Source organism: Leptopilina heterotoma, unplaced genomic scaffold, assembly GCF_015476425.1.
Source record: "Leptopilina heterotoma isolate Lh14 unplaced genomic scaffold, ASM1547642v1 Lhet_305, whole genome shotgun sequence".
Lineage (NCBI taxonomy): Eukaryota > Metazoa > Arthropoda > Insecta > Hymenoptera > Figitidae > Leptopilina > Leptopilina heterotoma.
In genome coordinates, this window is record NW_025111009.1 from 936,345 (window position 1) to 963,478 (window position 27,134).

The 27,134-nt window shown below is 26.5% G+C and overlaps 1 protein-coding gene across 3 annotated transcripts in view; it reads left to right on the plus strand.

Moving 5' to 3' along the window:
• LOC122504569 (serine-rich adhesin for platelets-like) overlaps window positions 1-20,414 on the plus strand; it is a 120,560-nt gene extending 100,146 nt beyond the window's left edge. For all 3 annotated transcript variants that reach the window (XM_043615727.1, XM_043615726.1, XM_043615728.1), the window contains 8 exons: window positions 1,985-2,107; window positions 2,198-2,368; window positions 5,036-5,196; window positions 6,157-6,410; window positions 7,603-12,908; window positions 15,396-15,503; window positions 16,558-17,398; window positions 19,786-20,414. In XM_043615727.1, coding sequence (XP_043471662.1) covers window positions 1,985-2,107; window positions 2,198-2,368; window positions 5,036-5,196; window positions 6,157-6,410; window positions 7,603-12,908; window positions 15,396-15,503; window positions 16,558-17,398; window positions 19,786-20,270 — 7,449 coding nt within the window. In that variant the 3' untranslated portion in view covers window positions 20,271-20,414. The remainder of the gene's footprint in view (window positions 1-1,984; window positions 2,108-2,197; window positions 2,369-5,035; window positions 5,197-6,156; window positions 6,411-7,602; window positions 12,909-15,395; window positions 15,504-16,557; window positions 17,399-19,785) is intronic.
• The last annotated feature ends 6,720 nt before the right edge of the window (window positions 20,415-27,134 follow it).

Here is a 27,134-nt window from a genome sequence, read left to right on the forward strand (position 1 = left end):
GAAATATTTTAATTCATTCGAGGAATTCAATTAAAATTGTTTTGAAAATAATTGAATTCCTGCTAATAATTTTACTATTTATAAAATTAATTGAATTCTTGCGAAGAATTTTACTATTTATAAAATTAATTGAATTCTTGCGAAGAATTTATTAAAATTTTAGAAAAAAATTGAATTTTTTCGAAATGTATTAAAAATTGAATTCTTCTGAGAAATTTTATTAAAATTGTATTGAAAATAATTGAATTTTTGCGAAGATTTTACTATTTAAGAAAATAATTGAATTGTTTAGAAACATTTATTAAAATTTTAGAAAATAATTGATTAAAATTATTGATAAAAATTGAATAATGTAGTGTTTTAATAATTTTAATTGAAAATATCAAAGTAATTGAATTTTACGAAGAATTTATTTCTTTTAAGTTTTTAATAATATAATCGTGTTTGTTAATAGTTTTAATTAAAATTTTGATTATCGAATTTCATTAAAATTTTTATTTTAAAAATAATTGAAATCTTTCAAGAAATTTTTAAAAATTCTTGTAAAAATAATTGAATTGCTGAGAAGAGATTTATTATTTATAAAAATAATTGGATTATTGTGAAGAATTTCCTTATTTATGAAAATAATTGAATTATTTTAAAGAATTTTTTTCAATTTTTTGAAAATAATGGAGTTTTTTAAATAATTTTTATTAAAAATTTTGAACTTAATTGAATTTTATGAAGAATTTCTTTAAAGCTTCTTAAAATAATCTAATTTTTTAATAATTTTAATTGAAAATTTTATTATAAAATTTGTAGAAAATTTTATTACAATTTTTTAAAATAGTTGCAATCATTCAAGGAATTTTATTATATTTATAAAAATAATTGAATTCTTTAGAATAATAATATTATTAAAGTTTTTGAAAACAATTTAATTCTTTGATTTATTTTTTCAATGTTCGTAATATAATCGATTTCGTTAATAATTTTACGTGATTAATAATTAATAATTTTATTATTAAATTTTATTAAAATTATTGATAAAGAATTGAATAATTTAGTTTTTTAATAATTTTTTTAATGAGAAATTTTAAAAGTAATTTTTTCTCAGGAATTCAATTATTTTCACAAGAAATTTTACAAAAATTCTTGTGAAAATAATTTAATTCCTGAGAAGAAATTTATTATTTATAAAAATAATTGAATTATTGCGAAGAATTTTATCAAACTTTTTAAAAATAATTGAATTGTTTCGAAGAATTTTATCAAATTTTTAAAAAATTTTAAATAATAATAATAAACAATTTGTTAATAAGTGGATTTTTAAAACTTTCGAACCTGTAATTAATAAAAAACTAAAGTTGATATTTAAAAGTTTGCTAGTTATATCAACAATTTAGAAAAGGTTTAAAAGCCAAGTTAAATATAATCGATAAATAAAAATAAAATTCTCAACTCCAAACAATCGAACTAGACGGACAAAAAGAAGAGATGTAATGCTGTCATCGGTGATTTTTCCATCGCATCTTATTCAATGTTTACAAAAAAAATTCTATTTACAAGAAAAGTCATCGCTGAAAACAAAATCCGTTAGTTACAGTAAACAATTTCCTATATATAGAGAAGAAAAATAATACGATTCTTAAAAGAAAAGAGAACTTGTGGTTTTTTTTTTTTTAATGAAAAAAAAAAATTAATAAGATAAAATGATTGTCGATTCTCCTTGAATTTTACAAAAATTAATATTTATAAACTCTCTTATTTGATTTATTATTGAGTGATTGCATTATACAATATTATATTTTACAGGAAAAATATTTCCCCGTCAATCTATCAAAATAAGGAAATTATAAAAATTTCCAATATATAAATACAGTATTATAATGTATAATCATTATTTGAATAAGCGTTTTACTTATATTATTCGTGAATATATTAAATTTTACAATGCAATTTTGCAAATTTCACTTATGTAAATCGCTATATTTTTTTTCAGCTGTGCGATTTAATGAGCGTTGATGAATGGACTTTAGAAAGGGATGATGATCTCACAGCGCCCTATGCTTTCAATAATAAAAATTGGATTTCCTTTGAGGATCGTACGTCGATTGGAATTAAGGTGAGAACAAAAAATAATATAACAAATTACAACTTTTTTTTTGTAAATGAGAAAATTTTTTTTTTACAATTTTTCCTTGCTTTTTTTTAGGGAAAATACGTATCCCTTCGAGATCTCGCAGGATTGGGAATTCACGATATTGAAAATGATATGAAGAATAATTGCAGTAAACCAATAACTCAGGAAATTTTTCAATCTTTCACTAATTTAAAGAGAAAAACACGAGAAGCTGTTCTGTCTTCCCTTGAAAATGAATTGCACGTAAGTTGACGAATTTTTTTTCATGCAAGAATTTGATTATATATATTTATGAAATATATATTTATGAATGAATTATTAAAAATATAAAATTATTAAATATATTAATAAAATTAAATAATAAAAATGAATTACAAGTAATTTAATGAATAGTTTTTCATTCAAAAATTTAATAAATGTATATTTATGAATATTTATCAGGAGCCATTAAATATATTAAAATACTTCTAGAAAATCGTCTTCTACGAGGAAGTAACATTATAAATAATTGGAACAATTTTACATCAAATTTAAAAAAATCTCTAATTGCACGTAGATAATAAAGTAAAAATCAGTTAAATTGTAGATTATTTGTAAAAGTAATAGTATTTAATTATATACATAGCTATACTGCCAATTAATATTACTTTCTAAATTTAAAAACAATTTTTTTAAATTAAAATTATTTGTTTAAATTTTTTTTAATATCGAGTAAATTATCTGATAGTGCCATCTATAATTTCAAGAAATAAGTTTCATGATTCTAGGTAAACTGAGCAACAGAGCTAAGAAAATTTACTTTCTAATTGCTTGTAGGCAATAAAATAAGTTACCCAAGTTATTTTCCGTAGCGCTTGTGAATGTTTCTAACAGATGGCATTAAAAAATTCGGTGTATATAAAATATAAAAATTATTTAAACAAATTTTTGTTTTAAATAAATGTAAAAAAAAATTTGATTTACAATTTTTTTAAATTTAATTTCGATAAAATCTATTTTTTAAAAACCATGTTTAAAAAATATGAAATTATGTAAATTTTTTAACTTTAAAAAAATACTTAAAAGTTTCTTCACTAATTTCTGTAAATGAAAACTATAAAAAAATGAGGGACTAACCCCTGTTCAATAATTTTTAAATTTTTATTAGAAATAAATAAAAAAAAAATCGTGCATAATTTCGATTTGTAAAACAAAATTTTTTAATGAATCTTTTGGATTTTTATAGAAAAAAATGATAATATTCGCATGTTTTTGATTTGGCAATTACAATTTTTATATTACTATAAAATTATAATTTTTTTAAATAAGGAAAAAAATTTGCATGATTTATCTTTCTTCTTTCAAAACTTGTCGTAACAGAGCAAAAAAAAAATAAAATCAATAATCTATTTAAAAAATACTAAATATAATTCATTCTTATTCCTTATTTAAAAAAAATTATAATTTTGTAGTAATATAAAAATTGTAATTGACAAATCAAAAACATGCCAATATTTTCATTTTTTTATATAAAAATCCAAAATTAATACTTATTAGGAAACTAAGATTGAGATTTTGTTAAAAGATTGTGATAAAGAAATAGAAATTATAGAAATTTGTATTCAAAATAAACTGAAAAATTGAAAACCAAAAAAATATGATCAACAAATCAAATTATAAAAATTGTTTTCTATTATTTTAAAGAACTCTTTTAAAATTCTCAATTTTATTCTCAATTAAGAACTTTGATTTTCCAAATCGAATTTATAAAAAAATTTTCTTTTATTTCGCAAAATACTTGAGATTTTGTTAAAAAAAATTGTGCTAAATAAATAGAAATTATGAAATTTTTTTAAAATTTATTTCTAAAAAAAACTGTAAGATTTATTAAAAAATTGTAATTGAGAAAAAATATAAATAGTCCGAATTTATTTTTTTGAAGACGAAGAAGAAGAAAGAAAAATAGAATTTTGTATACAAATTTTTATTATGAAGTAGAAATTATTCAAATTTTTTCATTAATTAAAGCAAAATTATAATTTTTTTAAAAATTGTTTTTAAATTTTAAAATAAAGAACTTTCAGAAATGTTATTTTACAAAAAACTAAACATTTCATAACAAGAAAATGATTAAAGAATGAAATTTATTACAATTTTTTTTCTTTATTTAATAATAATCTTGTTTTAGTTTCAATTAAAAAATATGATCGACAAATCAAAATTATAAAAGTTTTTCCTATTATTTTAGAAAACTCTTTCAAATTCTCAATTTTATTCTCAATTAAGAACTTTGATTTTCCAAATCGAATTTCTAAAAAAATTTTCTTTTACTTTTTAAAATACTTGAGATTTTATTTAAAAAAAATATGCCAAAGAAATAGAAATTATGACATTTTTTTAAAATTCATTTCTAAATAAACTGTAAGTCTTATTAAAATATTGTAATTGAGAAATATAAATAGTTTGAATTTATGTCCTTTTTTAAAGAAGGAAGAAAAATAGAATAATATTGTATAAAAATTATGATTATGAAGTAGAAATTATGCAAATTTTTTCATTAATTTAAGCAAAATTATAATTTTTTTAAAAATTGTATTTAAATTTAAAAATATAGAACTTTCAGAAATGTTTTTTGTTTTAATAAAAAACTGAACATTTCATATCAAAAAAATTATTAAAGAATGGAATTTATGAAAAATTTTTTTCTTTATTTAATAAAAATCTTGTTTTAGTTTCAATTAAAAATTGTGATTAACAAACCGGATTTATAGAAAAAAATTTCCTTCATTACTATAAAAAAAACTGAATTTTGTTAACAATAATTGTAATAGTGAAATAAAAATGTTGAAAATATAATATATTATTATTATTACTATTTTGATACTATTGTAAATAATAATTAAATAACATTTAATATTCTTTTTTTTAAAGACAACGCAATTATCGTATCCAAACCATGTGAAACCAAGTGGATATAGAATAACTCGAGTCGTTGATACTAAAGGACACATTCATGCAACTCGTGAGCATTCACATACAGAATTTACTTGCACGAGGCAGGGATATTTTGTGCACCCAAAAAGTTGTAATAGGTATAAAACTTTAAATTAACTGCTTTTTGAGAATAAATTTTAGTCTTTAAAACAAGGTCTTTCAATTTTCACGAAATTTCTCTAAAAACTAGACTTATATTCAAATTATAAGAATATAATTCGTTTTGGCTGACTAATACTGTCTTTTATTACTTAAATACTAATATTGCAATGCAATTTTACGTATGTGGAAAAACAAAAGAATTTAAATGTTTAACTGTAACTCACTGTTTCTACTGCTTCAAAAATTAATATTTTTCGTCTGACTTTAATTTTCTTATATTACTGATACCAAAAGTTGATGATACTAACTGCTTTGTCTGACTATAAATAATTTTTATCACTGATATTTAAATTGTTAAAATATTATTCGTCTGACTGAAATTTGCTTTTACTACTGACACTAGAATTGCAAAGATATTTACCGTTTTGTCTGACTAAAACTAAGTTTTACTACTTTAACAAAAACGATAACAATTTATTTAACGGTGTACGGGATTTATTTATTAAAAATCATTTTTTAATTAATTATTTTTAATAATATAAGTAAATATAAAAAAATTGTTTTGACTGTAATTAATTTATTTAATTGATACTAAAATTAGAAAATGTTATCTTTTTTTGACTTCAACTGTTTTTATTACTAATTTTATTACTAAATACTAAATTTCACTATTTATTTTGTGCTGCTAAATGAATAAATTGAATTTTAATTATTGGAATTGAAAATTTTTGAATTGAAATTGAATTAAATTTGAATTAATTGGTTAATTATTAATTAATAATTTAATTAATTGAAAATGAACTTTACTACTGAATAAAAAATAATAAAAATATATTTACAAGAATTAAAAACATTGTCTGAGTGAAAATTACCTTTACTACTAAGAAATAAAAAAAAGTGAAAAAAAATCTAAATTATATTATTCGTAAATGAAAATAAAAAATAATTTTTTACAGATTTTACCGCTGTGTGAAATTCAATCAGCAGATAGACGATTACTCGGTATTTGAGTTTGATTGTCCTGCAGGATTGGCATTTGATGAAATAACAGAAGTTTGCGTGTGGCCAGGATCACTCTCAAAAGGCTCACCATGTCCAGGAAGTAGTGAAATAGCACCAGTACCAAAAACAAGATTCGAGTGTCCCGATCATCCCGGCTATTATGCCGATCCAGAAAATTGTCGATGGTTCTTCGCCTGCTTCGATTTAGGTTGATATAATTACAGAAAACTATTATTTGATTAATTTTTAGGAATTATTAATTTTTGTATTTAAATAATTTAATTCTCGTTGAATTTTCTAATAAAAATTGATTTAAAAATCAATTTCAGTTAAAATTTTAGATAATAATTGAATATTAAAAGAATTATAGCGAGAATTGTTAGAAATAATTGAATTTTGAAAATGTTTCAAATTAAAATCTTGAAAAATCTGAATTTTTTATACTTTTAACTAAGAATTCTGTAGAATTAATTATTTAAAAAAGATTAATTGAATTTTTTTTTCAAATTATTTGAAGTTCTTATTTTCTAATATATTTAATTGAAGAATTTTCGTAAAATTGAATAGTAAACAAATAAATTTGAAAATTCTCAAAGAACTTTTTCAAAAATTATTTTAAAAATATAGATAATTGATTTAAAGAAGAATTTTAGTTAAAAAGTCTAGAAAATAGTAATTGAATTAAAATGATGAAAAAAATTTGGAGAAATTATAGTAAGAATATTCTTACATTATATAAGAATGATTTTATCACTCGGTCTTAATGTTTTATAAATAAATAAATAAAATATTCTTATAAGTTATTGAATTTCAAAAGGTTTGAATTTGAAATTTTTGAAACTCTTCATTTCTATGGAAAAATAATAATGATTAAATATAAATGTTTAAAAATGAAGTTATTGATATTTTCGAATCATTTTGCAATTAAGAAAATTCGTAAATAAATGTAATAAAACATTTTTTTTAGTATCTAATCATTTTTATAATGAATCAGAATATTCTTAGGGGTCAGGGAAAAAGTTAAAATTTTGTCTGGAAATCAGGAAAAAACAAAATAAACTTTTTGTGGTAATCCTGCTTAATACTCTTAACGATAATGCAGGGCCTTAATTAAGCTTTAATAATTTTACAATGTATAACATTAGTATTGCGTAAATACTGTCACAATATTTTCTAAATTTTGCCTTAGTAATAATTTTATAATGTAGCTTTAGTATTGCCTTAAGACTGTAATAATATTGTCACAGTATTGCCTTAATATTGACACAATTTTGCCTCAGTATTGCTTTAATACTATCACATAATAATAATGCTTTAGTATTCTCTAAACATTATCAAAACATTGCCTTAATATTGACCTAATATTCGCACAATACTACAAATTTCGTACATTTTTTTAGGTGGACCACACATGATACCATACGAATTCCGTTGTCCTTTCGGACTTGTCTTCGATGAAGATAAACTGATCTGCGAGTGGCCTTGGCTAGTGCCAAAATGCGGAGGTGGTGGCTACACCTATACTCATTTCGGTGGCTACGGAGGACATGATGATTATGGAGGTCATGAAGATCATGGTGGAAATGGAGATTACGGAGGTCATGAAGATCATGGTGGACATGGAGATTATGGAGGCCATGGTGGCAGTTGGGATTACGGAGGTCATGGAGGTAGTTGGGATAACGGAGGTCATGGAAATGGAGGTGATGGAGGCGGTTGGGATAACGGAGGTCATGGAAATGGAGGTGATGGAGGCAGTTGGGATAATGGAGGTCATGGAGGCAGTGGGGGTAATGGAGGTCATGGAGGCAGTGGGGGCAATGGAGATAATGGAGGCAGTGGGGGTAATGGAGGTCATGGAGGCAGTGGGGGCAATGGAGATAATGGAGGAGGTTATGGAAGAGAAGGTGATTATGGAGGCCTTGGAAGCTATGGAGATGACGATGGTTATGGTGGACATCACGTGAGTCCTGTTTCTCCTGGTGGCGGCTACGGAATGATCGATCATGGGCATGGAGGATCTGGAGGCAATGGAGTTAAGGGAGGTCATGATGGTGACGGAAACCATGGAGGTCACGGTGGATACGGAGGTTACGATGGTCGCGGTGGATCTGGAGGGCACATGGGACATGATGGAAACGGTGGACATAATGGAAATGGAGGACATAAAGGACATGATGGTAATGGAGGACATAAAGGACATGATGGAAATGGAGGGCACAATGGTAACGGAGGACATAAGGGACATGACGGTAATGGCGGTCATGGCGGACATAATGGTAACGGAGGAAGTAAAGGTGGTCACAAAGGTGGAAATGGAGGGCATGGCGGTCATAATGGTAACGGAGGAAACAAAGGTGGTCACAATGGTGGAAATGGAGGGCATGGCGGTCATAATGGTAACGGAGGAAGTAAAGGTGGTCACAAAGGTGGAAATGGAGGACATGATGATCAAGAAAAAGACGACGATTCCGAAGAAAATTACGGTGGACACGATACAAGTCCAGTTTTTCCTGGCAAAGGACACGGAGGTAAAGATGATGATGACGACAAGCACGGAAAGGATGATGATTATGATAAACACGGAAAGGATGATGATGATAAACACGGAAAAGATGACGACGATAAACACAGTGATGAGGACAAGGGACATGATTACGATCATCATACGACTACTGAACATAATTATCACACAACCACTGAACATGATTATCATACAACTACTGAACATAATTATCACACAACCACTGAACATGATTATCACACAACTACTGAATATGATCACCATACCACTGAGCATGATCATCATACCACTGAACATGATCATCATACTACTGAGCATGATCACCATACTACTGAACATGATCATCATACTACTGAACATGATCACCATACTACTAAAGATGATCATCATACAACTACTGATTATCACCATCACACAACTTCCGATTACGACCACTACACAACCGTTGGTTACGACAATAATGAGAAAGATGATCATGACGTCACCGTTGGTTTGGAATTTGGTTCCGATGAGCACACAACAAAAGCAGCAGAACACGATGAAAGTGGCGAGAGTCTTGGAGATTACAGTCATGTTGGTAATTACGATTATATTGAGAGTTCAAAGAAGAATGATTCATCAGAGTTTAGAAAAAGTCCTTCGTCTGGAAAAATTAATTCTGGATCTGGTAGAAAGCAAGTTGCAGCGGGATCGCATCGAATCTCCCTGTCTCCCGAGGGAGGAAACAAAGGAAGACATGGTTCACAATCTGTTTACAAAAGTCCACAATACACGGGTCATGCTAATGGAAAAGTGGAAAATACCGCGTCAGACGATTCCATTAGAGGATACTCGACTAATGCGGGTTATTCAGGAGCTACAAGACGTCCTGCTTCGGTAAATTCTGGATTCACTGCTGACGGATCCTCAAAATTCAGTTCTGGAGTTTCAACGGTACGACCTGAAGGTTCCTCAGGATATTCAGCTAATGTTGGTTACACGGGAAAAATAAAAGGAGTCACTCCTGCGTATGGTTCAAGTACTTCGGCAGGTGCTGCTTATTCCACAGCATCTGGTGGAAGAACTATAAGTGAACAGACTGGAACCGGATATACAAGTTCTAGAGGTGAAGGATACACTGGATCAAGAATTGAAGGCTACACTGGATCAAGAGGTGAAGTATACTCAACTCGTCCATCATTTTCCGAAGTTCAACAAGGTTTCGCAACATCTGGAAAAGCAGATCAAGATAGTAACAAATACTCCACTTCATCTGGTTTTCAGACTGATTATACAAAAACAAGGCAACAGACTGGTAATGATCGATACCAACCAAACAACTATGGCTCTTCTGATGCATCAGGAACAATTGGTTCTAAACAACCAACTGTCGATTACTCAACAGGAGAGTACGGATCCAGGATTCCTGCCGATTCTGTCGGAATTGGAAGTACCGCATTCACTGGACCTACTCCGACAACTATCTACAACCAAGCGGGTTATAAAACAATATCCAACAGTTATCCAAACGTTCATATCACTTCCACAAATGGAGTAACTTCTAGTCAATTCGAGGGATCAGATAACGGAAAAATTGCAGGTAGCTTCGTAAGTCCTCCAGTTTCTTCCTCTGGTTCTTATTACGCCCGAGGAAATACCAATCAACCTCCAGTTTCTTCCTCTGATCCTTACGACGCCCGAGGAAATACCAATCAACCTCCAGTTTCTTCCTCTGGTTCTTACTACACCCGAGGAAATGCCAATCAACCAGAATATGTTAATACAGGAACGGATTATACGAATCCAAACAGATATTCCAATAATGTTTTTCTAGCGAATCAGGCACAAAATAGTGCCATTCTAGGAGTAAAAACAACACCCGATTACTATCCAGCAGGTCAACCTTCTCCAGGAGGGATCGCACTGGCAGAAAAGAATCCGGTACCAAACAGTCCAATTGTAGGAGTAATATCAACACCTGCTTACTATTCAACAGGTCAAACCTCTTCAGGAAGAATCATATTCGCAGAAAATAATCAACCGGAAATTAATCAAGGAAATTCTGTAACAGCCGGTCCACCAATAACCACATATCGTGGTCCAAATCTCTTCACAGCCGATCATCGCATAGCCAATCCACTAATTACCACCTATCGTGGAGGCACCAATTCCAAAACGATTCCAGTTGGTTCCCAGACAACGCCCGTTTACAACAGAGAAAACTCCGGCTACAAAATAAATGAATATCACGATAATGGCGGACGTGGTACCATTCGATACAATAACGGTTTCGTCGTCACTAAAATACCCGAGAGCGATTTTCGAAATTTCTCACCATCCCTAGAGACTATTCCCGACATCGAAGACACCAGTCTTTCAACTTCTCCGCAACAATTCGCCGGTCCGGGTGTCTTCACTCCGGAAGGCTTTACAAAAACCGGACCAACAAGAACTGGATTCACGACCGCTCAATTGGGAGGCAGTGGAAGTTACGTAATTGGCACCTCGCCCAGACCGAGACCAAATCTGGATAATATTGGAGAAAATGCCTTCGCCGGCAATGTTGGTTATAGCAATCGGGTAATTTCACAATCCAATGGTATTTCCACTCCCAGTTTGAATATTCAATCCGGATCTTATTCTACTCAACCGTCGCTCTCAACGAGTTCGTATCAGGAAGCTACCACATTGGCACCTTTGATAAGTGCCGAGGTACTTGCCACAAATCAACCGTTCGTGTCGTCTGCTGGTACCGAAAGACCTTACGAACCAGTGAAATCTTCTGTGGGAATAAAAAGTTCTGTTACTGAAAGACCTTTTGAGGAAATTGGATCTAATAGTTTTACTGGGAGACCCACGGGCGCTTACAGTGATGTAGAGTTGAGTGGAGGACAATATCAACCAGGTGTTACCGACGTTCCTGCCGGTACTTTCGAACCAATTAGATCTGATGGATCTTCAGGTATTTTCGTACCGATTAAAAGCTCTGCTACTCAAAGACCTTCAGGTACTTTCCTACCAGTAAAATCGGCTGCTGTGAGTGATAGACCTTCAGGTACTTTTGTGCCAATTAAATCTGCTATAACTGATAGACCTTCAGGTACTTTTGCACCAATTAAATCTTCTGTTATAGCTGACAGACCTTCAGGTACTTTCCTACCAGTAAAATCGGCGGCTGTGAGTGATAGACCGTCAGGTACTTTTGTGCCAATTAAATCTGCTATAACTGACAGACCTTCAGGTACTTTTGTACCCATTAAAAACTCTCCTATCACTGACAGACCTGTGGGCACTTTTGCACCAATTAAAAACTCAGCAATTACTAGCAGACCTATCGGCACTTTCGTACTAGTAAAATCCTCTGCTGCCACTGATAGACCTTACGATGTCAAATCAACGGGAGCTGGACAGTACCAAACAGGGGGTCAGCAACCATCTGGTAACAGTAACTACCAAGCTGGAGAACAATCCGTCGACGTAAATGAACAAAGAGGATTTGGCAACAATTATAATCAACCAGTCTATCAATCCTCTGCTACCAGCGATTACAGAAAACCAGGTTACGAACCCTCCGCTATCGTTAATGACAAAACTTATCAACCTTCCGCTACCAGCGATTATCGAAACCCAGGTTATCAATCTACTGTCAGCAATTATAGAGAACAATCCGCTACGAACAATTACAACAGACCCAACTATCAATCAGACAAAAACTATCAGCCAACATCCGAAAACTATCAGGGATCGTACACGAATTCTGATCGAACCAGCACAGATTATCAGTCTACGGTTTATCAATCAACGGATTATAAGCAATCGAATTTGCAAAGTGGTTACCAGTCGCCAATAGTTCCAGTGGGATACACAACTGGAACTAAGGAACAATTCCAAACAACTATTTATCAAGCGGCGAAAATTCCCGGTGGCACTTCAGTTCAACCGATTGTTGACAATGGTTACAAGACAGTTGTTTCATCGACGAAAATTCCTGTTATTGTCACACCAGCGAAATACGATAGTCAAAATTCTATTTCTACGGTGAAACCGTCGCGTATTGAAACTCCTGTTTATCAGCGAACGCAAGTAACGAATGATTATTCACAGGCGACAACTACTGCTAATGATAGGGGAATTTTCGGACACAAAGAGACCAGTCAACCGAATATGGCTGTTAGTCTTTCGGCCCAGGCAGAAAAGGGACAGGTAGGATGAAAAATTATCCACGGGAACTTAAATACCGGCCTTGGATAGTATTTTTTTGACTTATTTTGATAAAATATGACTTTCCAGTTTTTTCTCCAGAAACCATTTTTTTGGCATAAAATGCAATTTATTTTGACTTTCACAGTATTAAAATAACTATAATGTTCTACTAGTTTTTTAACGCATGAAACAGTATTTTGTCCTAAAAAGAGAAATTATTATTAATTAAAACAAATATATAAATTATTAGTTTTAAATATTTTCCAACATTTATTTTTGAGTTAGATTTATATTTACAATTTTATGAATTTTAACAATAAGAAAGTTATCAGAAAAATCAGAAATGTTGGGGAATTTTATTCAAAGTAGTAAAATAATATCAAATTTCTAGAAGTTGTAAAAAACTTCTGATTTTTGGTGTTATTTTAAAATACTACAAAATTTAAATTGTCATTGAATTTTCTTTTTCATTTTAAAACATTTTTAAAAAAAACCATAAGCTGTTTGCAACTTTTATAAAAAAAATTGAATTATTGTATTTAAAAGATTGAATTCTCCAATAACTTTCTGCAATTAATTAAAAATAACTAATTTAGAGAAGAATTTTAGTTTTAAAATTCTGGACAATAATTGAATTTTGAAAGAATCATAGTAAGAATTTTTAGAAATAATTCAATTTCAAAAGGTGTCAAATTAAAAATTTTTAATAATTGAAAATACTTATTTTGTATAATTAAAAATATTTAATTGAAAATATTAATTAAAAATTCTAAAAATCTCAGTTTTTTCTAAAATTTTAGTTCAAATTCTTTTGAATTTAGTTGAATTTTTTAACGTTTCTTATTTAATTAAAAAACTATAGAATAATCAAAATTTCTTAATATTTAACTGTTGCCAATTGAATTTAAAAAAAAAATTATGTTCGAATTTTCGAATTAGTTTCTGAAAATTATTAAAAATAATTCTTTTCGAGAAAAATTTTAATTAAAAATTCTAAAAAAAATACCTACTTCAATATTGGAAGATTTATAATAAAAAGTTTTAGAAATAATTAAATTTTAAAAGGTTTGAAATTAAAAATTTTTGAGTATTAAAAATATTAATTTTGTGTGAATTTTCCTCTTTTTAAATGATTAAACTCTCAAAAAACTTTCTAAAAATTATTTTAAAATAATTGGATTCTGAAGAAAATATAGTAGCAGTTTTTGGAAATTATAAAATATCAGAAGGTTTCAAATTAAAATTTTTGAAAATTTCAATTGATAATATTCAATAATATTTAAACACTAATTTTTAAAAATTATCAAACTTTTAAATAAATTTAGTTAAAAATTCTATAAAATAATATAATTTTATAAGAATTACAGTTGTAATGTTTAGAAATAATTTATTAAATTTTTATTATTGAAATGAATTTTATGTTTTAAAACATTTTATTACAATTTTTTAAAAGTAATCGTGAAAATAAAGGAAATAAAAAATCTAATTTTTGTAACAACTATGGATATAATAGGGGAACATAGTCTAGGTCGGCCACCTTTTTGACTTTTGTTTATAACTTTTTTTTAAAAATGAATTTGGACAATTGAAGTATATGGTTGGAAAGTCCTGTTTAATAGGAACATTTTTTCTGTACAAAGTAAATTGACAGGTTTAAAAATGAAAAAGTTATAAAGATTTAAAAAAAAAAAAAATTGTAGTCCAGGTTGGCCATTACAGTCAAGGTCGGCCATGTTTAAAATTCAAAGGGCATTAATCGTTAAAAAATAAAATAACATGTTTGGAGTTACGGAAAATTGATTCTTTATTGTTTACAGTTTGTAACTTAATGAAATAACAAAATAATAACAATAAACAATATAAAAAAATAAATATAAATAAAAAAAAGTTTTGAACTAAAATATTAATAAAATTAAATAAAAATATTAATAAGATGATCAATTATATTATGAGTTATACAGAATTGCAGTTTTTGCAAATGAAGTAGCTCGTCCTCAACTTTGCGCATTTTAAACACATAGTGGCCGACCTTGACAGTAAGTAACATTACCGAATTGTTGTAACCATAAAGAAATACGTTTCGGGATTCGATTTTTTACTTTGTTTTCCTTTCAACCATGAGTCCCACAAATTTTCTGCATACTTGCCTTGACGATTCAATTTGTTTTTTATCTTTTATTAATGGTTTTTCACATTATGCACAAAACTTTTTTTGAGCTTTTTTTGTACCGACGTCACAGAAAACACAATTTTCGATTTTCCGAAAATGTAATTGAACAAAAAGTTAGGTTTCACTAAGACAAGCTTCGACAAAAATGCGCGTAGGTGGCGCTAGTGAACTTGAAAAAAAAACGCGAGTGGCCTACCTAGACAGTAGGCCAACCTTGACTACATTCCCCTATAGGTCTTGGTTTACTTTTTTTTGTTCTTTAAAGTCGATCCGAAGCACGTAGAAACGAAAATATAAATTTAAAAATTCTTTTTCAGATTTATCGTGGTTCGAGTACAACTGGATATACAGTTTCGAAAAATGATGAACGAAATTACGTTACGTCGAGTAATTATGATCGAGAATCAGCTACAGATGCAGAAGTCGTAAGTTGACCGGAAAAAGAAATTTTATTTTTCTATGAACCGAAAATTTTACTTGTAAAAAAAAGAACATTTTTAATTTTTGTTTGGATTTTATTTTTTACAGGGTTGTTACAGGTTAGGGAATTTATGGAAAATCACAGAAATCAGAAATCAGGAAATTTTATTAGTAGGACAGGAAAAATATCAAATTTCTAGAATTGATAAAAAAAATTCTAGTTTTTGGCATCCAGGAATTTTTAAAAATGTAACATTCTAAAATATAGAAATAGTTGCTTATGATTAATTGTAAAAAAACAAATTGATATTAATGAAAAATAAGGTTTTATAAAAATTTATTTTCTAAGAAAAGAAGTTTTATTTATTTTTATTTTTTTATTTACTTTATTTATTATTTAAAAATTTGTTTTTATAAATTTTCTATCACTTTTGTTCTAAGTAGTTCAAATTTTTACTAATTCAAATTTGTTTTGTTATAATATTATTCCATAAAAATTTATAAATTGATTTATTTTTCACTATTTTATTAAGATGTGAAATTATTTCTCTTTCAAATTTTTTCGACGAATTTAATTAAAATTATATTTTGTTTAATTATTGTTAGAAATGGAAAGAATTTAAAATTAAATTAAATTTTTTCTTTTTTTAAGTCTGTTACGTTGGACAACAAAATTCATCATTTTCTTATAAATTCTAGAAATTGAATATTTTTATAGTACTTTTGATAAAATCTCCTGAAAAAATAAAACGATTTTATAGAAGATCATTCAATTTTTTTTTAATGAAATATAATTAATAAGTCTTAAAATAAATATTTCTATTTTTTCTCACAAATTAATCAGTGTTTTTAAAAAAAAAATTCCAAAATCTCGGTCAAGATCAAAATTCACTGTCATTTCCCATTTTTTCCAGGTCAAAAAAATTCCACGTCATTTCTCGATTTCCCGATTCAGCGGCCACCCTGTTATTAATATCTACATTTGATATTATTTTAAGAAATTAAAATAAATTATTTTAATATTATTTAATACAATATTTATTTTAATTTTTTTCGTAGGTGTACATTCCATCGACAACAATTTCTCCAGAGAGTGGCGTGACCTATAGAAGACCATTTACAACCCAATTTCCACTAAATAGTCCAACAGATGCGGAAGAATACACGACAGAATATAGCTTTACAACGCCTTCGTATTCGTCTGAGAAATATTCGACGGTTGGTAAAACACTCGCAGGCTCCGATGCCATCACCACAGCCATCGATGGAACGAAATTCGATTACGATCATCAAAATCGTGGCTCCATCAAGTACACACCAAACAGCGCATATGTTGATGAAATGAAAACCAAATACCTTGGCACTGCGAAACCTATTGATAACAAACAATCTCAATACACAACAGCCATAACACCATCAATTACCACCTATCATGGAAATTATCGAAAAATATCTCCCACAACATCCAAGTACGAAGACGATAAATCTCTATCGGCGGAAGAAACGAATGGCAGGGGTCGAAAGATAATAGTGAAACTGACCGATTTACATCCGATTTTAATTGGAAAATTGGGCGCAGAATGTACATGTAAATCGGATCCATTTGATATATTCCGTGGTCCAAGGCGAAAGCACGTGTCAATACCATCGTCACGCGGAGTTGTTGACTTAGCGAATTATGATGAATCCGACGTTTATGTTGATCTCGAGGCTGATAAGGCGATTGAGAGAATAAAAGCTGAAGCATCTATGGGACAAATTAAGGCTGAGAAGCTAATTAGTCAAGAGTCGGATGAGAGATTAGAGAAACTCGAAGAAAGCACTACACCTTGTCCTACGGACGAGAAGGATCCTCCAAAGTACAATGGCCCGATTATCCGCGTTTATGATCATCATCAAGGTAAAAACTAAAATTCTTCTTTAAATCAATTATTATATTATAATAATCGACATAATCTGTCCTCACTTGAAGTTAGTGTTGTTTTATTCCAATTTTTTGTTTTATAGTTCGAATTATTATGTCAAAAATTTGATAGTTAATTTGTAAATAATAAAATAAGTGAAGAAAGTGAAGTAAGAAAATTAAACTCCGATTTCAAAAACTCAATAAAAAAGTACAGTTGCAATTTTTCAAAATAATCAATTATTCTATGAATTATTCATTTTTATATTTAAATAACTGAATTTAACATTAAATTTAAAAAATTTAAAAAATTTAAAATTAAATTTAAATTTAAAAAAGAATTTTAGTTAAAACTGTAATAATTTTTTCATCTTTAAAATTATCTTTAAATATAATTGAATTTTTGAATATACATTATTTTATAAATTTACAAAAATTATTCTATTTAAATAATTCAATTCTCGTCGTTGAATTCTGATGGGAATTGATTTTAAAAAAAAATTCAGTTAACATTTTAGAAAATAATTGAATATTTAAAGCGTTATAACAGGAATTTTAGGAATTAATTAAATTTTAAAAGGTTTTTAAATTAGAGAACTTTAAAAATGTTTAAAGTTTTATTTAAAAAATTATTAACTACATTATTTTTCTTTAAGAATTCTTAAAGTTTCGAATAATTTAATTCAAAAGTGCTAAAAAAAATAATTGAATTTAGGAAGAATTGCAATTGCAATTTTTAGAAATAATTCAATTTCAAAAGGTTTTTCATTGAAATTATATGAAATTTTAATTCCTGTCAAAAAATAAATAAGAATTAGTTTTTAATTTTGAAGTTTTGAATAATTTAATTTAAAAATCCCGAAAAATTGTTTCTTGACAAAAAAGGAGGTACTTGAAATTATTTTTAAAAAATTGTATTGTATTTCCGAAAATAATTTCGAAAAATTGAAACAACTGAAAATTTTTTCAAATTTCATTGAAATAAATTTTATATTTTAATGACTTTTATTTGTTTACTTTTAAAAATTATTTTGAAATATAATCGTATTTTTGAAGACTTCCAATTGCAAATTTGCAAAATAATTGAATTTTAAAATTTAGAATTGAACTCAAAAGTTCAATTATTTAATTAAAAATATCTTACATTCAAGTTGCTGTTAGAAATATCTTTGCGATTTCTATACAAGTTGTTCAAATAATTAAATTTAAAGAAAAACTCTTAATTGTTTTTTAAAAAATAAAGAATTTTCATTAAATTTCAAAATTTAATGAATTTTATTAATTTAATGAAATAAATTTGACTTCATGTAACAATTTAAGAAATTTTGAAACAAAATAAAAATTTGACACGTCTTTCAAAATGTTTAAATTAAATTAAATGAACTAACAAGTTCTAAATTGCAAAATATTATTTAAAATAAATAATAAATTGAATAGCCTTTCAAAATATTTAAATTCAATAATAATTTTTATTTTTAGAATTTTAAAATAAGCTAAATTAATATTTAACTAAAATTCTATTGAAAAAAATTTTTCCTTTCAACAATTTTGCTGTAAAAGAATTTTATGAAATACAAATTTCGTTAATTGGAATTTTTATAATTAAATATTTTACCGAGTAAAAATTGAAAAACTCCACTGAATGAAAATTCCGCCAATCGAAAATTCGAATCAAAAAATATTCCACGAAAACAAGTCAATAAAATTATTATTTTATTGACTAGTTTTCGTGGAATATTTTTTCATTCGAATTTCCGTTTGGCAGAATTTTTATTCAGTGGAATTTTTCTTTTATAATAAACTGAATCAAATATTAATTATTACATTAAATAGAAATTCTGCTAGATAGAAAATAGAATCTTTCTTCAATAAAAATTACTTTAAGTAGAAATTTGCTGAAAAGAAAATTTTGTCAGATAAAAATTCGTATTAATTAAATATTTTTTTCTTGTTCAATGTCAAAAAGCATATTTTGGTATGAAGTTCACGTTTATAATCAACGATTTAGAAGAAAAAATATTTTTCTATTTAAATTTTTCTATATTTTTGTATAAAAAATGTTTTGAATAATTTTTTATGAATAGTTCAATAATTTGAACAAGAAAAATTTATAGACAAAATATTTTATTTATTTATTTATTTTTTTTTTATTATCTAATAAGGAAAACTTTTCATTGTTCTTGTCAAGAAAAATATTTTCTTTCCTTCAATCGTCGATCATTTATAAATATAGAAAATTTCACCGACGTAAAAAGCATGAACTATGTAGAAAAAATGTGTAATATTCAATTACTAGAAAATTGTTAACTATGTTAAATTAAAAATAATTGAAATAATTGAAATAATTATAGTAGAGTAAATAATAATAGTAATTATTTCTTCAGGTCAACCGGCTCGTCTTACAGAATCAGAGGCAGAAGAATCATCATCTCCTGTCTCATCAGCACAGACATCGGGACGTCCAATAAGTGAAAATCGAGGATCATCAAGATATATAATTCACACGGATAATAATGTTGCAAGTGCATCAATTGCTACTGGCAGTAGAATAGCAAATGGTAGATCTGGCAAATCCCTCTTTGGCAAACCATCAGCATCAAATGATAGAGGAAAGAAGAAATTTGAAATTAGCAAACACGACGCCGCCTCATTAATTGATAATGATGATGGCGAATGTGCGAGACCAGGACTTTTCCGTCATCCAAAGCTTTGCAATAAATTCTATGTGTGTCATTGGGACGAATGGAAACAGAAATTCTCTCGACACGTTTTCAATTGTCCAATTCACTTAACCTTTGACTCAACGGCTGGAGCTTGTAACTGGCCAAGTAAAGGTCCAGCCTGTCAGGATGACAATCTTCTCGTTTAAAATGCTCAAACTCAACAAAAAAACCTAGAATAAAATTTACATTATTAAATTAATTTTAATTTTCATAATTAGAACTTGAAATTTCAAAATTAATTTACATTATAGTTTTAATTAATTATTCTCTACCGAGTGAATCAATTAATTGAAATTATATAACACCAGATTAAAATTCAAATTAATTTAAAATTGAAAAAGTTCAAAAACTCGACTATAAAAAAAAACCATGCAAATTTGAAAATTTTGTTCAATTTTAAATTAATTTTTGAATGAATATCTAAAAAGTAGAAGATTAAGAGATTAGAAGATTAGATAAACGTAAATGAATCGAACCAACCTTCTCATGGGAAATTTTTTTCGAAAAAATTTTTGAAAGATGATACAAAGTTGTAACTTTCTCCTGCTTCAAGATCATAAAATATCACTTTAAAAGTTCAAGCAGGGAATTTAATATGTCTTCATTTATTTATTTTTCATGTAACATTTCGGATTCGAAAAAAAAAATTTGTTTCCTTAGGTTGGTCTACAGGACCATGATAATGTAAATAATTATCTTATTTTCTTCAAAATTTGTACATATCACATATTTATGATAACTTCGTCTCTCGTATAGAATTCGATTAGAGAAAAAAAAAAGAAACATGAATCAAAAGATTCTTTTTTTCAAACAAAAAACTTCAGAATTCTTTCATTTTCATTGTTTCTTTATAGAATTAGACAAGAATCAAAACTCCATAGTTACCGCTATTTTAGACTAGATACTGATTTTTTTTTGTAAATAAAATTTTTTCTGTAATACTGACTCTTATAGCTCTTAACAAAGATGCACGAGAATTATTTCTCAAAATAAAATAAAACAAGATAAAATAATTATACTTTATTCTTTACATTTACTTTAGTTTACTTAAATGAAATAATTTAAATAAAAACATTATCGCAATAATAAACTAATTTTAACGATGAAAATATTTTATATAAAGAATTTTTCTTTTTGAAGTAGAAATAAAAAAAAAAAATATTTGCGAAAAAATGCTAAATTTGACACTACTTATTATTTCTTTAACACTAATATCATTAGTGATGGAACGAATAACGTGCCATTCGTTTATGATTCATAATAATACGTAATGCCATTCGTAATGGTTTCCACTCAAATAAAGGAAAAACTCCGTAAAGTTATGGTTCAATTTAAAAATTTTACGATTCACTAAAATTGCAGATTAACTTTAAATATATATTTGTAATTCCACGTTATTGAAAATTATTACCAAAACGTACAATATCAAATTGTTATGATTCGCTATTACATGAATCATGGGGAACTAAAAAAAGAATGAAAAATATTTCATAATTTTCATAATCATTTTTATTATCTACACTATATGGTAAAATGTAAATCGCCTTATAGTTATTTGTAAATCGACTTTACTTATCAGCCGAGAGAGAAAGTGGCGTTAGAAAAATAGTAAAAAAAAAGAATATACATATATCGGATTTTCATGCGTGTTCTAAATAAAACTTTCGCCTAGTTATAAAATCGACAAGCAAGTCATAATTGCTCTCTCGATTTCAAGTGTATGAGTTAAAGGAATTATTAATCAGATTTTATAAATAAAGATCGTTGAATTTGGTACCCGAGCTCGTTTACTTCATTAGAAAACAAAACAAAAATTTATTAAATTAAATTCAAACTATAATAAAAAATCTAGAAATAAATAATAATTTGCGAATAAATAATTAATATATACTGAAGAGTGAATAATAAATAATAATAATGAATAATAATATAAATAAATTCTAAACAAAAAATAGTAAATAATAATGAATAAATAATTAAATCATGCTTAGTAAGAAATAGTAAATAATTAAATATTAATTATTGAATAAATTATTAATTAATAAAATAAAAAAGAATATTAATTGCAAGCATTGCAAGTTAAGAAAGTCGAGTTAAATTTCCTGAATACAGTTCAATAATATTATAGCTTCTTTTTTTCATGCTCGACCAGCATTCGAAATCGAGCAAAAATGACAAATGCGAAACTTTCGAGGAAGGGCGACGAACCGAATCGTCGATGTTCTTTGATTAGTGTAAAAAAATAAAGTAAATAACTTTGTTACGTATCCGAATTTTAGAGAATTACAATAGTTGGGGTCTCCATTCAATTTCCAAATGTACATGAAAGGAGAAAGAGAGACAGAGAGAAAAGAGAAAAAGACACAGGTCAATAGAAAGCCGAGTTCACCGACCGCTAAAACTTTAGTAAACTGAGGGACATTTTAAAGACAATAAAAAATCACCTATAACAATAATTGTGGTCTAAACTATTAATGAGACAAAAAGAACAAATTATAAGTCTCTATTTGAACTACTTTCACCAAGTCACATAAGATAAATAATAAATCCAAGCAGGTTCTGATGAAACAACTAAATTTTCAAACTCGAGAATATTAACAATAAAGTTTAATGACCCTTTGATGATCGCGGAAAAATTGACAGAAAATAATCCATCACCTTCCTTAGCTTGAAGAATTTTTCTTTGTATTAACGTTTATTTAAAAATCCAGTTCAAAATTAATTTTCTGGTCCAGTTGAAAATTAATTGTCAATTATTATTATAATAATTGTAATTATAATATTTGTATAAATATTTATTATAATATTTGTAATTATAAATAATATTATTAAATAAAATTTTTTTCTTGTAATTAAACAAATATAATTATAATATAATAAATATAGTAAAAAAATTTTAAATACAATAATAAACACAATTGCAGATAAAATTATAAACGTGTAGTTTGAAATGTAATTATAAATTAAAATTATTTTTCCACCAGAGAAAATAATAGTAAATCTACAGAAATTGAAAGTGCGATTGTTGATAAAGCTGATAAATTAAAATCCTTTCAACTTTACACGCACACTTAACTTTGAAACTTGCATCATAAAAATTATTCCACCTAAACTTCGTATGACTCGGTTGCATTGAAGATAAAGAAAACTTGACCAGGTTTCATAACATTAATATTCCTGCAAGTGAAACTACAAAACGAAAGTCAATTTTAATAATAAAAAAAAAATACGGAAGGTTCTAAAGTATTATTGTCAGTCTTTCAGGAAGAAAAATCCACCAAAGAGAGCTTTGAATAATTATTTCATTGAAAATATTCCAAATCCCAAAGTACGATAAATATTTCTTTAAAATTACTTTTTATTTAATTATTTATTTTTACTCGTTTATTTATTTTTCTTCTTTTTATTCCTTAGACTTCTTAAAATCTATTTCCCCAGTTTTTCGATCTTCGATGTCGAAATAAATCATCAAAAAAAAGAGAGAGATTCAATTATTCACTGTACAACTTTCCATAGCACACACGTTCTATTCAAATGATTTCAAGAACGCTTTTTTGATGTTGTGCTTCATTAATATACCGTTGATTATATTTGACTGCGAAGAACTTGTCTCTCTCTCTCTCTCTCTGAAACGAAAATAAGAAAAAAAAATAAAGAAAAAGAAAGTGAAAAGAAGAGGAAGAAAGGAGGCGCGATAGAAGGGAATAAAACCAAGTACCTCTATCCTACCGTTGAAAGAAAGTGTGTCGACAAAAGTGAGGGTGCTGTAAATGACCTACTGATACATTTTCGTCAAGAAATTATTTTGATAACAAAACACAAAGACCAAAATCTAATTTTATCTTTAAAAAAAAAATTCAACGTCCATTTGAATATAAAAATAGAAACATTGTCTAATATCAACTTACAGACCTCGAAAAATCAAATAAATTACATCAAAAAATTAAAAAAATCAAAAATTACAAAATTCAATAATTCAAAAATATTCAATAGAAATAATTGTTGCCATTAGTCATTAATTACCACTAGACTCATTAATTTTCTAATATAATTTTTCTCTAATGTTTAATTAACAGTTCGTGATAAAAAAAAAGAAGAAATATATATTATTGACTGCGACATAACGATTAATCTACGAACACTTGTCTTGAATTGGTATTCAAAACGCTTACGAGCTTCTCTTGCAAAAAGTCGTTCACATTACTAAGCGGACTCGAGACATGAAAATTAATGAGCCAATACTTTAAATGTAACGCTACGATAATTTATGCTTCAATGAATTTATAACTTATAATTGTGGTTTCAGGAAACACGAGAAAAAAATTAAAGAAATTCGAGTAAGGAAATTTTTAAACTTCACAATGTAATGAGAATTTAAAAAGTTAAACTAAATGTTAAACAACGTGTAAAAGATTCGAGGGAAAATTAATAATAATGATAATATCAATTATTTTAATAATAATAATAGCAATAATAAGACAGAAAAGAATAAGTAATAATAAAAAAATAAGGCAAATAAAATTTTCGAAATCTGAATGATTTCCTCTTCGGGGAGTCTATCCAAGAAACATAAAAATAATAATAAAAAAATAATTTAACAATAAATAAATAATTATCTTACCAAAAATTAATAATTAAAATAAACGAAGACTTAATGTTATGCCCTGACGATGGAGTCAGAAAATTATAATGGAATTTAATATTGATAAAATAAAATAAAAATAAAATTAATTGAAAGAATAAAAAATTATATTTGTCTTATTTTATAAAAGATCTAGGGCGTTAAAGATTATTTAACTAATAAAAAAATGATAACAAATTGTAATTTAAAAAAAATAATAATAGAAGAAGAAGAAGAAAAAGAAAATACTAATAATATGTAAATAACAATACTTTAGGAGAGCTGACCTAATATCACGAAGTACATTTTAATCCAATGCAAATGAATTTTAGAATTAATAACAAGAAGAGAAAAATTATCAGTCCATCTGATATAAAAAACAAAAAGAACTTTTTTTCTTTTTCAACGGTACTACCGTCCTTTTCATTTAAAAAATTTTTAAATTTGATACAAATTTAAAATTATTCCACTTCTAAAAGTTTCCTAAACAGATAAAAAATTTTATCATATCTTTAAATTAATTTCGATATCAAAATTTTTGTTTAACAAAATTCAAAGTTCTTTGAAAAAGCTTTTTAATTTAAAATTGACTGAAAAATTAATACAAAACTGAAATAAATGGTAAAAATTGATTATTTATTAATTTTTTCTATCTTTAGGTATCAAAAAAGTGAAAACGTTTGAGGAAAACAGTACGAAAAAATTATAAAGTAATTTTTACTATTTACAAAGCAAAATCTAAACTGAAGGAAATTTATTTCTACGTATTTCTGTCAAATTTATTATTTTTGGAGTAAATTTTAATAATTTACTGTTTACTAAAATTTACTAAAATACTTTTAAACATTATGTAAACTTTACTAAAAAAAATATATAAAGTAGGTACTATAAAAAAATAATTTTTTTCTGACATTTTTCCCAAAAAATCGTATTCCCAAAGAAAAGTCTCTCCCAAAGTACTTTTTTCTCAAAAGCTTTTTTTCCACAATATAAAATTGTTCATGAGAACAATATTCTTCTTTAAATAAATTATTTTTAATAATTTTTTAAAAAGTTCTTTGAGAAGTTTAAAATCCATTTGTATACATTTTAATTTTACGAAATTTCGATTATTCGGAAATTCTTCAATTAAATATATTAGTAAATAAAAACTAGAAATAATTTCAAAAAAATTTCCATCAAACTTTGTCAAAAAAATTAATTGTACCGAATTGTTAATTAAAATTAAAATTTTCAAAATTCAATTACTCCTAAAAATTCATTCTATAAAGCTTCTAAAATATTCAATTATTATCTAAAATTTTAACTGAAATTCATATTTAAATCAATTTTTATTAAAAAATTCTACTAGAATTCAATTATTTAAATACAAAATTAAATTATTTATTGCATAATTGAATGTTTCTTAAAATTGAATTCTTATATAGAATTTACCAACAAATTTTCAAATAATTAAATTCTTTCAACGAATATTAATAAAATTTTTAAGAATAATTACATTTTTCAGGCAATTGAATTAAAATTGTATTAAAAATAATTGATATTCTGCGATGAGTTTTCTTATTTATGAAAATAATTCAATTCCAAAGCAGAATTTCATAATTTACGAAAATAATTGAATCCCTGCGTAAACTCATTTATGAAAATAAATTGAATTATTACGAAGAATTTTATAAAAAAAAAATTTATATAATTAACTATTATTATATTGTCAAATTTATTATTTCTAAAGTAAATTTTAATAATTATTTACTAAAATACTTTGAAAAAATATGTAAATTCATTGAAAAACTATATAAAATACTACGAAAATGTAAATAATAATTTTTTTCAGATAAATAGTGAATATTAACTATTATTATATTATCAAACATTCTATTTCTGAAGTAAATTTTAATAATTTATTAAAAATACTAAAAAGAACTATGTAAACTTTATAAAAAGTAAAAGTAAAAATTTTTTTTACTTTTTGTTTTTTGAAATAGTAAAAAATAGCGTTGAAGTGCGTAAAATTTAGAGATAGTTTAGATTTTATTTTATGATTGTAGTAAAATTTTTTTTTTATTCGCTTTTTCAGTGAAGAAATAAAAATAATAAATAAAATAATTGAAAACTACTTGAACAGTGGCCAATTAAACTTGAAATACTAATTAATAAAATCTCGAGTAAGATACAGTGTCACATCAATATTCATCGACAATAAATTACAATTAAGAACTTTTAATTTTCCCAATGGCTATTCTTAATAGACTTCGCTTCAGAAGCGAAACTAAAATAAACAGTAAGCTCATTAAGTAAAGTAGTTCACTGGAACTTCTTTGTATTTAGTTGCACTTTAAACGAAATGGTTAACGTTCTTTTTTTTCTCTTCGATTGTAATTATTATCTC